The sequence below is a fragment of the Anastrepha ludens genome, chromosome 6 (assembly GCF_028408465.1).
Source record: "Anastrepha ludens isolate Willacy chromosome 6, idAnaLude1.1, whole genome shotgun sequence".
Taxonomy (NCBI): domain Eukaryota; kingdom Metazoa; phylum Arthropoda; class Insecta; order Diptera; family Tephritidae; genus Anastrepha; species Anastrepha ludens.
In genome coordinates, this window is record NC_071502.1 from 124881182 (window position 1) to 124893469 (window position 12288).

General features: G+C 35.0%; 1 protein-coding gene across 1 annotated transcript; it reads left to right on the forward strand.

Annotated features, from left to right (window-relative positions):
- Window positions 1-4789: 4789 nt before the first annotated feature.
- Window positions 4790-9747, forward strand: LOC128867609 (uncharacterized). The gene is made up of 5 exons (XM_054109009.1): window positions 4790-5063; window positions 6687-7038; window positions 7339-7415; window positions 8922-9342; window positions 9425-9747. The coding sequence occupies exons 1-5, from the start codon at window positions 4813-4815 to the stop codon at window positions 9650-9652; spliced, it is 1329 nt and encodes a 442-aa protein (XP_053964984.1). The 5' UTR covers window positions 4790-4812; the 3' UTR covers window positions 9653-9747.
- The last annotated feature ends 2541 nt before the right edge of the window (window positions 9748-12288 follow it).

A 12288-nucleotide genomic window follows, 5' to 3' on the forward strand; every position in this document is an offset into this window, starting at 1 on the left:
AGCACTTATCAACAGCTTTCATTTGATTTCCATATTGTACAAACACATTCTAGGGTCCACGTTTTGGTCTCTATCTCGAGACCCTAGTCACGGAGCGGCATGAAAAATACTCTGAACTAAAGCATTCACCAACAGCTTCCATTTGATACCCATATTGTACATACACATCCGAAGGTTACCCGGGTCCACGTTTTGACCTATATCTCGAGACCCTATCTACCAATAGGTATTCAAACTATACGGAAATCATCTTCAATACCTACTTAACAATGTGTGTAAGTTTGGTTTAATTCGGTGCAAAGACACGGCGGGTCCACGTTTTGGCATATATTTCCAGACCCTAGTCATCAATAGGTATGAAAATTACCCCGTATTAAAGCACTTATTAACAGCTTTCATTTGATACCCATATTGTACATACACAACCAAAGGTTACCCGGGTCCACGTTTTGACCTATGTCTCCAGACCCCAGTCACGGAGCTTCATGAAAAATACTCTGTACTAAAGCATTCACCAACAGCTTCAATTTGATATCCATATTGTACAAACACATTCTAGGGTCCACGTTTTGGTCTCTATCTCGAGACCCTAGTCACAGAGCGGCATGAAAAATACTCTGAACTAAAGCATTCACCAACAGCTTCCATTTGATACCCATATTATACATACACATCCGAAGGTTACCCGGGTCCACGTTTTGACCTATATCTCGAGCCCTACCCACCAATAGGTATCCAAACTATACGGAAACCATCTTCAATACCTTCTTAACAATGTGTGTAAGTTTGGTTTAATTCGGTGCAGACACGGCCGGTTAGCGAACACACACAAAAAGTTGACTTTATTTTATATATAAGATTTTTTTCAGTTTGTGTCCGAAAAATCCAAATATCTTACGGAACCCTATTTTTTTCCAAAATAAAATGTAATCCATGTTACTCTTGGATAATGTAGTTTTCGAATGGTGAAAGAATTTTTAAAATCGGTCCAGTACTTTTTGAGCATATTCGTTACAAACAAACAAACAAACAAACAAACAAACGAACAAACAAAGTTTTCCTCTTTATAATATTAGTATAGATTTCGTTGTAAAGTTATTGGCCGCGACCTTGGTGCCGTCTCTTTCAAATCATGTACATTTTTCGTGAAAGAGCACTCAATACAAAAAAACTAAATATCCTAAGAAGTATTTATTATACTTATGCATACATTTTTGTTTATAGTATATACGGGTGCATACATACAAACATGCAAATGGGTTAATAAAACGCGAGCCCATTTTATAAGTATACGAACTCAGGTGTGTATTTATCGGAAGCTCATTGGCTTCACAACAAATAAAGCGTTTCTTTCGACAAGTTTGAGGTATAAAGGCAAGGATGATAGAATTCGAGGTAGTGCACATTGCAGTGTGAGAAGAGCTTAACTTTGGCGTGACGAAATTGTAGAAGAGAGCCAAATTGCCTGTTTAAGAGACAAAACAACTTAGAATCCCGAGAAAAATTCTTTATTTATCCTTAAGCGAGTTGTTTTATACATAGTTTTATTATTTCATACACACACATATTTGCAATTTGCAAGCAGGTAGCTTCTTATAATCACACTCTTAGCAACAGCAGCCAGAGTTTTCCGCCTGAAAACTAAAAGAGTCGAGACGGCCGGAACTTACAAGCCACTGAGCTCAAAGTTTTGGTTGTGTATGTAAGTGATGGAACTGTCCTCACCTCTGCAATTAGCATAGCTTAAAAAACTCGTACTTGGCTCAGTGTGTGCATTGAAAACCGAGTAATTACCACCGGCTTTACTCAGCTTCCCCGTTCTAGACCACCTGTCACTTTGAGCTCTCAATTAGAGATAGTTGGGATTGGAAGGTCAAGTGTGAGATCACAGGAAGGGCACAAAACATGAAATTTATAATAAAAAAATTGTATCCAAAGCACCCAAGTGTAATAAAAAAGTCAAGTGAATTACAAAGGAAAGGAAGAACAAAACGCTTTGTGCAAATTGCATTAGCTTTGCTTAAGTCATCCAAATTGTATACGCGAACTATTAGTATTAAATAAAGAAATTTTACTTTTCCACAAATATGAGTAGGCGTTATTTTTTCTGAGAAGTTTTTTTTTTTGTTTTTGTAAAATGATCTATATTTCCATTTATTCAATGTATTGAACAGTGGCTTTCTGAAGTTTATTATTTTAAACTAATATTGGATATTCCACTACTGGTTTTGACACCAAACTACCAAATTGCAAAAACAAAATAAATGTAAACTAAATTTTTTTACTACTGTGCTAAGAAAGGAATATGAAGTCGCATTTATTTTCGCACAGTTTTGCTTACATTGCAAAAATATTCCAATGGCAAACATATACACACATACGTAAAAGTAAATAAAAGACGTATATGCTTTGTGAAAATAATCAAAAAAAAACTAGTAAGAAAGACTAAATTCGGTACAGATAGAGCTTTATATACCCGCGCACTTTTTACCAAAAATTTATTTGGGTGGCTGTTAATTTTTGGAACCAATCAAACTCATAGGCAGTGGGAGTCATAGCTTGGATCATCTGAGAAACGGGCAGAAATTTAGTTTTATTTACAATATGTTGGATCAAAGTGAGGGGGAGAGTAGTACATGTAACGAATTTCGGTGAGTTTTTTTAAGTTGTTATCGAGATACACGCGATTATCCGAAAGTGAGAGTAGCACCACCCACTTTTCAAAATTTTGCTTGCGTCGTTTCTTTTCTTGACGATCGGTGGTTAGACATGGATATTTATTTTGGTATACTCGTATATCTGTCTCGATTCCATAATGGCGTTTTAGTGCAATTTGGAGAGAGCTAGACTGGTACTTCAGCAGCCATTTCACCTACCTACCTACAATTGTTACCAGAGTGCTGAGTTATCGTCTTATTAGGTCCATTTCCCAGTGCATGGCGGAATACATCGAGCTCTCAAAACTGCCAAGAAATCATTCACGCACGTGTCGTACAGAGGGAAATTTTGGATCACATTGGATCATTGCTCTACGCTCCAACCGGTGTTAACGGAAAATATACATATATGTATATTGGATTGTACGACGAAAAAAATATCATGCAACAAATTAACCGAACTTTTGATAGACCCCCCTACATGAAAGATGTTGATAGGGAAGTGTATTTCTGATCTACATATACATTTGTATACAAAAATAAAATAATCTTATTAATTTAAAAAAATAATCTGAATAATATATATATATATAATTGGCGCGTACACCCTTTTTAGGTGTTTGGCCGAGCTCCTCCTCCTATTTGTGGTGTGCGTCTTGATATTGTTCCACAAATGGAGGGACCTACAGTTTCAAGCCGACTCCGAACGGCAGATATTTTTATGAGGAGCTTTTTCATGGCAGAAATACACTCGGAGGTTTTCCATTGCCTGCCGAGGGGCGACCGCTATAAGAAAAATGTTTTTCTTAATTTTGGTGTTTCACCGAGATTCGAACCAACGTTCTCTCTGTGAATTTCGAATGGTAATCACGCACCAACCCATTCGGCTACGGCGACCGCCTGAATAATAATGTATGTATATAAATAGCTGGTTTTGCATGAAATCACCAATTCTGATCAAATTACTTTTGTTTCTACTGACCCTAGAGCAAAATCAGTTACCATAAATAAGTAAGAAAAACGTTGCTGCAGACGAGTACATTTTAAATCAGTGTTGCCAACATTTCGATTTCAAAACGCACCAGTTTTAATATTACCGAAAGGAATAATTCCCTTTTTAACTGAATTCAACGCAATATGACCACAAAGTATAGCCTTAAATTTATGCATTTAGCTAAATAGATTGATTAAGTAGAGCACTTTCAATTTTATTTTAAATGCAATAAATCAATTTGTTACTTTTGCAGCAAAAGTTTTTCTACGCTTTTGTTTTAGAGATGTATAGAGTATATGAGTATGCAAAACATGTTACAAATTAGACTGATCACACAAATTTTATAAGAAATGCCGTAGCATATATGGAAACATTATTTGAGCTTCAAAATCTCTCCCTCGCAAATTTTGTTCGCTGTGTGACACAATCGAGAGAATTCAAAACCGCTCTCACATCACCTGTTCCATCAGCTAATCAACTTATTCCTTTAAAATCGCTGAGAGTCGGTTAACGGTCTGATGTTGGCCACTCCTTCGTATTCTGTACATCGTGCAACTAACCTCGCTTCACACATTTTGTTTACATTTCATTCGCCTCTCTCTCTCTGGCAAACCCCTGATGTAACCGAAGTAATCTATCTTGCTGAAAAGATGTTTACAGGTGACAGAATCAGATGAAAGGCTGGCGAAACAGGGGATGGGTTTATAAACAAACTGAGATTGTGTTGATAATATACGAAGTAAAGTCAACACCGTTCTCGCTTATGTTACTGCGTTGCCGTCTGAACAACTACTGATTGGACGAGTGTATGAATACATGTAAAACGAGTGGGCAGAAATCGGCTGACGTGGGTCCTGTGATTGCTTTTCAACATAGCTAATGGTTAAACCTAGCAAATTTGTAATCCTTGGATGCAGGTAACAACCATAGTTCGCACAATTTTGCTTCGATTGGTCAAACCTTGTAATCTATGATCCTCGGCTGAGAGAGTCCCCAAGTTGGCAACACTGGTAAAGCGATATATTAGCTCGGCGAACTGATAGGATCTTCGGTTTGAAAGTATACACACAAGTGCACATATATATGTATGTATTGGTATAAATACTGTCTAAATTCCCATTATTTAACACAACATCAGTTCAGTAGCAAATTGTCGAAGCAATGGAAAGGTTAAAATTATTTGAAATCGATTTAATATATTTTTTGTTGGTGATATTCACAGGATTTAAAGTAGTATCGCCGTGCCAGCTGAATGTCGAAAGTCCCTTGCCTATATTTACGAAGCAATTTCTAACAAAAAAAATTGTTTTCAAGCCACATGGAGCATCACTACAATTACAACCTGGAGAGTCGATTACGGCATATTGTAATATCGGGATAATGTACAAGTATAATCAAGCTTCTTCCAATCGGTGCGTACATAGTTGCGTATATACATACATATATACTATAAATACATATACACCAGTAAACTTTAAACAGCATCGTGCGCAATGAAAATAGGTTTTTTCCAATCCTTACAAATTGGACATCTCATACCTTAAGACTGGACCTCAGGTTGGGGAACAGAATATTTCTAAAATATCTAAAGAAACCAGCATTAGATTCTTTACTTTTCATGTCAGTAGCCAAATATAGAGTATTCGAGGTAAGCGTTTGTAAAATATTACAGCAATTGCTTAAATATTAAGTTCAGAATTTCGTTTTAAATGAAGTTTACAAATCCTGTGTATAACAAAATCAAATTTTTCTTTCCAGAAAATAATAAATATTTCGATTTTGTCTTTTAACAAAGTATAGTACAATAAAAGTCAAATGGAATTCAAAATAGCATTTGCCTAAAAAAATTAAACATCTCTTATTGAGTCAAAAGTTAATTTTGAATTGTGCTCGCTGTCGTTTGACAGTAAAAGTGGCATCTTAAATAGCAATGAGTCACACAGTCAGCAAAAGAAATCGAATAAGAATTAAAATAAACACTAAACACAAAATCTTAAATTTTTCAAATATATTAAAAAAATACATATACCTTCTGCTCAAATATGAACGAGACGTTATCAATAAAACGGACCGCGGATGACATATGGCAAAAATAAATTTTTTGTTTTTTGGTAGGACTGTTATAAGCTTACATGGCAAATTTCAGCGTGATATGTCACATAGTTTGTTTTCTGTGCTACTGTAAACATGTCAAGCTCGAGTGTGTTCTCTTTTATGACTTCAATTGTCTCAAAATGTTTTCCACGGAGCGGCAACTTGAGCTTGGCAAACAGGAAAAAGTCACATGGAGCCATATCAGTCGAATACGGTGCTTGCGGAACGATATTAACATTATTTATGTTCAAATAATCGCGAACAAGACGTGATGTGTGAGCTGGTGCATTATCGTGATGCAAGAACCATGACTTGTTGTCCCACAATTCCTTCCTTTTAAGACGAATGTTCTCGCGCAAACGCTTTAAAACGTCTAAATAATATTCAGCGTTAACCGATTTTCCGATTTGTGCGATTTTCAAGCACAATTTCCTTTACTTTTCCGATGTTTTCGTCGTTTACTGATGTTGCTGGACGACGTTCATGAGGCAAGTTTTCAACCGATGTACGGCCCTCTTTGAACGATTTGTACCACTGGAAAACACGTGCACGCGATAGAGCAGAGTCCCCATAGGTTGTCTGCAACATGTTTAAGGCGTCTGAAGCCGAAATTTTGTTGGAATAAAAGAATTTCAAACAAATTCTTTGTTCAACTTGAATTTCCATCGTTAAATTCGAAGAAAACACTCGAGCTTGACTTGTTTACAGTAGCACAGAAAACAAACTATGTGACATATCATGCTGAAATTTGCCATGTAAGCTTATAACAGTCCTACCAAAAAATAAAAAATTTATTTTTGCCATATATCATCCGCGGACCGTTTTATTGATTACGTATCGTTCATATTTAAGCAGAAGGTATATGTAGAAAGACACAGTGTATAAGCGTTTGGCAAAGTGTGCGTATTTACGAGTATATAAACCGTTTACTTTTATTTTAGTTACGATTATAATTTTAATGGAAACGGGATTCGCAATCAAAATTTAGAAGTAAATACGGTAGAAGTCATCTGTGAGGCAAACAACCAAATTGGCATTAAAGGCAAGCTGAGCTCCAGTTCTAATCAGTTCACTATTTACTGTGCATCCCCATCGACATATGATCTTTATGAAAGTAAAAAAGCTTTAACTAATTGCGAAAACTATGCGAATTATGCGATCGGTGTACCGCTCCAGACAGCCGGGATTGAAAATGACATCAAAGCTGGTATCTGCTATGATCTTGATAGATTTGAACTTAAATTTGTTAACTTTGTGGCGTATTTGAATAGCGACGTTGCCGTCTTTGACAATGTAAGTTATACACACAGTTATATTTATGTATATATGTATAGCGACAGATTTTCGGGAGCTTTTTTTTATAATTTCAAAACATTACTTGCTCGTGAGCATTACTCTGAAAAAAAAGGTAATTGAGAATATAGTTTTAGCATTGCCAGATCATAAAAAAGTAAGTAAAAAATTGTTATATAGTATCTCTCTCTAAGGATCCTTTAGGTATATGTGCGTGTGTTGTTTAATTTTTTTTTTCAAATAATTACAGTTCCTGCAGTTAAAGCGAGAATTGACACTATTTTTTCAAACTTCTTCCAGAATAAACAAACCAGTGAACTATCCATTGACCTGGACAAAAAGATTAGTAGCCTCACAAACTATTTTGCATTCATGAGGTAAGTATATGAAATATTGGGCCCTTTGTATGTACACACTTATGTGCATATGGATATGTGTACATTCCATGGATATGTATTTGAACATGACATAAGCCCCTACGAATATGCCTCGTTTTTGTACATTTGTACATTTCCTGCTGCACTTAAAATTTTTCAATAAAAATGTCACTTCAGCTTCATATTCATAAAAATGGTGGAAGAATAGTTAGCATACTAAAAAATACGTAGTACTAGATATAAAAGAGATATACAATTTTGCTATACTTTCGAAACTGAATCATTATTGATTTAAGACTTTTAATTTTCTTAATTCACAAATTTTAAAATTTTTTCATTGCAAACAAAACTGAATGACACCATGGAAGAAATAAAAAAACAACAACACGCACACCACAAATGGGAGAACGAGCTCGGCCAAACACCTAATAAAGAGTGAAAGTGTCAATTATATATAATTTAATTCAATGTGAATCGCACTTCACTTTCACTACTCCATTTCCACTTTTTTCGTGCGAGTTTAGATGTTCTGAAAAACGAATTCACAAGAAAACACTCGGTTAGTATTCACTTCAATTTGAATTCGTGAACTCGATGCATACACAAGCACAGTTGTGAGTAAATTTAAAATTAAATATAGGAGTTTTATTAATATAAACATCAGTAAGTGTTTATAAAGACGCTACTTAGGAGGTGATCTTTCTGAAATTTATGGAAGGACATAGGAACATTTCACGTGCTTTCGTAACGCGACCATGGCTGACCTGCTTATAGCTGGAGCTTATAGCAGAGATCCCAAAAAGGATGTTCCTGGTTGGAAAAAATGCTACTAAAAACAAAATTCGTTAACGGTGAATCAAGAATGCGTTCAGAAATGAACAAACAATGCGCTTTTCAGAAAACCAAAAGTAAATTCACCCATATACAATATATATATTTTTTTATATATTATATAATTGGCGCGTATACTCTGTTTTTGGTATTTGGTCGAGCTCCTCCTACTTTTTGTGGCGTGCGTCTTGATGTTGTTCCACAAATGGAGGGACCTACAGTTTCAGGCCGAACGGCAGATATTTTTTTATGAGCAGTTTTTTCATGGCAGGAATACACTCGGAGGTTTGCCATTGCCTGCCGAGGCGCGACGGCTATTAGAAATACCTTTCTCTTCATTTTGATCTTTCACCGAGATTCAAACCGACGTTCTCCCCGAATTCCGAATGGTAGTCGCGCACCACCCCTTTGGGTTACGACGGCCGCCACACTTATTTAGGTTAATTTTCGATAGTTGCAATATGTATAGTATTGTTGTTATTTGTAGTTAACATAAAGCAAGGGACGGTTTTTAAATTAAAATCTCTTATTTCGTGACTATTAAAATAAATTTTGGAATCATGTAAGTTTAATATTAAAAGCAAGCATGCAGCGGTGGGCGTTTATTTATTTCACGATTGCAATCAACGAACAACAATGAAATTTACGGTACACATTTTTTACGTCTTCTTCTAGTGACTCGACTTTTAACGAATCTAGAGACAGCTTCCGAATAGGGAATAAACTCTTCAATGCTTTCGAATTCGATTTAGCCAGTCTATTTCAAGATGAGCCTTTGAATACTGAACTCAAAAATTTCGCTTATATTTTCAATATAATGTGGTGGCGTCAATTGCGCCAACAAAACTGGCGCTACTTTCTCGATGCGCTCCGCGCACGCACACAAGCCAGCAAGTATCTCGTTTATATGGGCACGTATGGCAATGCCACCATACCCGCGGCACAAGGTAATTGCAGCTCATTTCAAAGCGAAGTGGTGTCTGTGCGAAAAGATAAAAAGGCTGTCTCAGCACCAGCATATATCTGGATGTACTTGAAGTCCTTAACACACGCAGATGAGCAAGAAATCGTGGTTATTGCACACAATTCGCCTTACGTAAGCATAACGAGCAGTTTCAACATATTCTGGAAATTGCCTAAATTTCTTATTTTAGTTTTTTATTCCTTAAACTTTGTAGGTGATGGAGCCGGAACACAGTGAATTCTGCAGTGTCGATTTGTGCGACGAAGTTGAGTGGTTGAAAAGTAGTGCTTTCGGAAATTTACGACGCTTGCCAACACTCGGCTATACTTTCTGTTGCCGCCCTGAGGAGGTGGCCAAGGTTATTGATTATTTCCCTCTGCCAGTCGACGAAATCGAAATAAGTTCGCTTACAAAAAACAACAGCAGTGCGGAAAAAGTTTAATCGAAAGTGATTTCACAAAAAAGTGTCTTAAACTCGTATCGTATAGATTATGTATGTATATTCTTTTGAAAAAATAAAGCTTGAGTATAACAGGATTCGTAGCCTTTAACTTGTAAAAATTGTAGGTAAGCGCAAAACTACCAAATTTTGTGTTTAACTGGGATTCGTATGGTATGCTCGACATAGGATTCTTACGTTCTCAGCAATGCGAAGCAAGACCATTCTTTATTAAAAACTGAGTCCATCAATCATACGTGGCCATAATTATGAAAGAAGTCTAAATAAAAAAACAAAAGAAATTAGTTTACGATATCGTCAAAATGAATAGATGACGGTGATTGTAATTTCAATATTATGCGGAATACATTTAGTGTTAATTATGAAAGTGGACTAAGTAAAAAATGTAAAGAAACTATATAAGCATAACTTGAAAATAGCGTGTGACTTCTTCGACGCGTTTCTGAACTATCATACATAATAAGCCGAAAAATGGCAATCAATCGGAAGGTAAATAGTAGAATCATACATTTTAGTGCTTTTGAAGAATATAACTACTGAAAAACTCGTAATAACTTAAAGTGATTCAAGCCAAAATCGTAACCCTATTGGGAGAAGTATCTCTAATCAGATAACCTTTACATTTTCGATAAAACGAATGTCGCAGCCGGATTTTATTTCAACGAAATCACTAGAAGAGTAAACAACAAGTAGAATAAAAAATACCGTGGGCGAATCTGTCTCTTGGCTGCAAATACAATGAAAAGTTAACTTTAAAAAATGTTCTAGAAAACTTCTTTAGATGATTCTAAATTCCACGTTTTGGATCATTTTCATCTAAAACAGGAAGATCAAAACTGTACGGATTTGTTAAGCTACTTCTATTATACACCACCACTAGACCAGTTACGGAGGAAATATATAAAGATATTATTTGTTTACTACCACAACATTTTAGGAATCTTAAGAACTCAAAATGATAAAAACGGATTACTTTTTGAAAATAATTAATAAATGTTCATCAATTATTTCATTATACTGTTTATTTCAAATAAAACTCAAAGCGCCTTATTGCTTTAGGCCATCCATAGGACATTCAGTTAAGTTTGAAAATGGTCTAAGTCAATTCCAACTTTAAAATAACCCTTTCTTATGAAATCCACACAAAATTTCATATTCACAATAAATTTCGTTTAGGGGGGCAGATACCTGTAAACGGCCATATTTCCTTTAAAATTATTTAAAATGATATATATTTTATATATAAAATAGATATATTTTTTTTTCAAAATTGGCATACAGTTTATTTATACATTAAAATAATATACATTTTTTTTTATTTTAATCATTTTAAATGGCGGATGTAGGTACACTCAATTCTTCCAGGAAGGTCACAGCGGTGCTTCTCAATCGGCGGGCATTGTAGCATCGGCGTCAGTGATCTAAATACAAAAACCAAAAAGGTTTTTGTTTATTAATGTCATATTTTCTATAAGACTTATAAATATGGAAAAAAAATTCGCGGGATAAAATGCTTAAAAAAAATGAATTTTGGAGTGAACTTTCCTACTAATTCTCGAAAACTTGTAAATTCACATAGAAATAATATCATAAAAAAGATGTGTGCAAAATTTCAGGGAGATCGGTCAATAACTATTCGAGTTATCGTGTACGCCAATTCGAAAAATATTGTTTTAAGAAAAACGCGTCTAAAGTCGGCAACGTAACTACCGTAAATACCTCTCCCAACGCTCGAACGCAAAGAACAGAGTCGTCACGATTGACGATCTATAATATAAAAAATACTTAAATTTACGTTCTAAAATTTTTTTGACATATTCTTAAAGGATTATATTAACATTTAATGAAAAAAAAATTTGTTTTCGAAATTTTACAGGTATCATCTGTCCCCTTAATCAAGACTAATAAAATTCTAAATAAAAAATACGCATGTAAAAATTTTTTTTAATCCATTCAACTGTAATTTATTACATATCTCGAACAAGAAATACATATATGACTTAGACCACTTTCATAATTATGGGTATATACAGTTTTGGTCAAAATAATAGTAGCACATAGTCTAAATTTTTTATATTTCTCGTTCTTCTTTGTGCTGTATTCAGATTCTTAAGATTCTGTTGTATAGTTCAATAAAAAAATTCCGGTATAACTGTAAATGTTAGCACTTGGTGTTGAAATTTCATTTATTTTCAAATGTATTGGTAATGAGTCAGCCTAAATAAAAGTAGGGCAAGGAGTGAGCTGCGAAAAAAATATTTATTTATGTAAGAGATTTACAGAAAGGAAAGTACTGCATTTTTTAAGTATTTTCATTGCACTTTTGTGAAAATCGAATTACACATTTTTCAGCTACGGGACGAGGCAAGAACTAAAAACTTCGAAAAAAGTTGAAGGTAAGAAAGTTGTGGACTGTTCACCGACAATGATTTGTAATGCATCAAAATATAAATTCAAACCTGAAACTCGTGGATTGCGTGCTGTATGGTAGAAGAGGTACTATGATTTGGGCACATTTTTCATTTTATGGAGAATGTTCGAATTATGGAATATGTTCGATGTGAAGGAGGCGTGGTTGATGTTCATCCAACGTATGATAATCAACTTTGGGAAACAGT

Bases quoted from the DNA above. Each gene is read 5' to 3' on its own strand.
- LOC128867609 (XM_054109009.1), top strand. From the start codon at position 4,813: ATGGAAAGGTTAAAATTATTTGAAATCGATTTAATATATTTTTTGTTG. The intron at 7,039-7,338 runs GTAAGTTATACA...AACTTCTTCCAG, and splicing joins ACGTTGCCGTCTTTGACAAT to AATAAACAAACCAGTGAACT. The intron at 7,416-8,921 runs GTAAGTATATGA...GTCTTCTTCTAG, and splicing joins AACTATTTTGCATTCATGAG to TGACTCGACTTTTAACGAAT.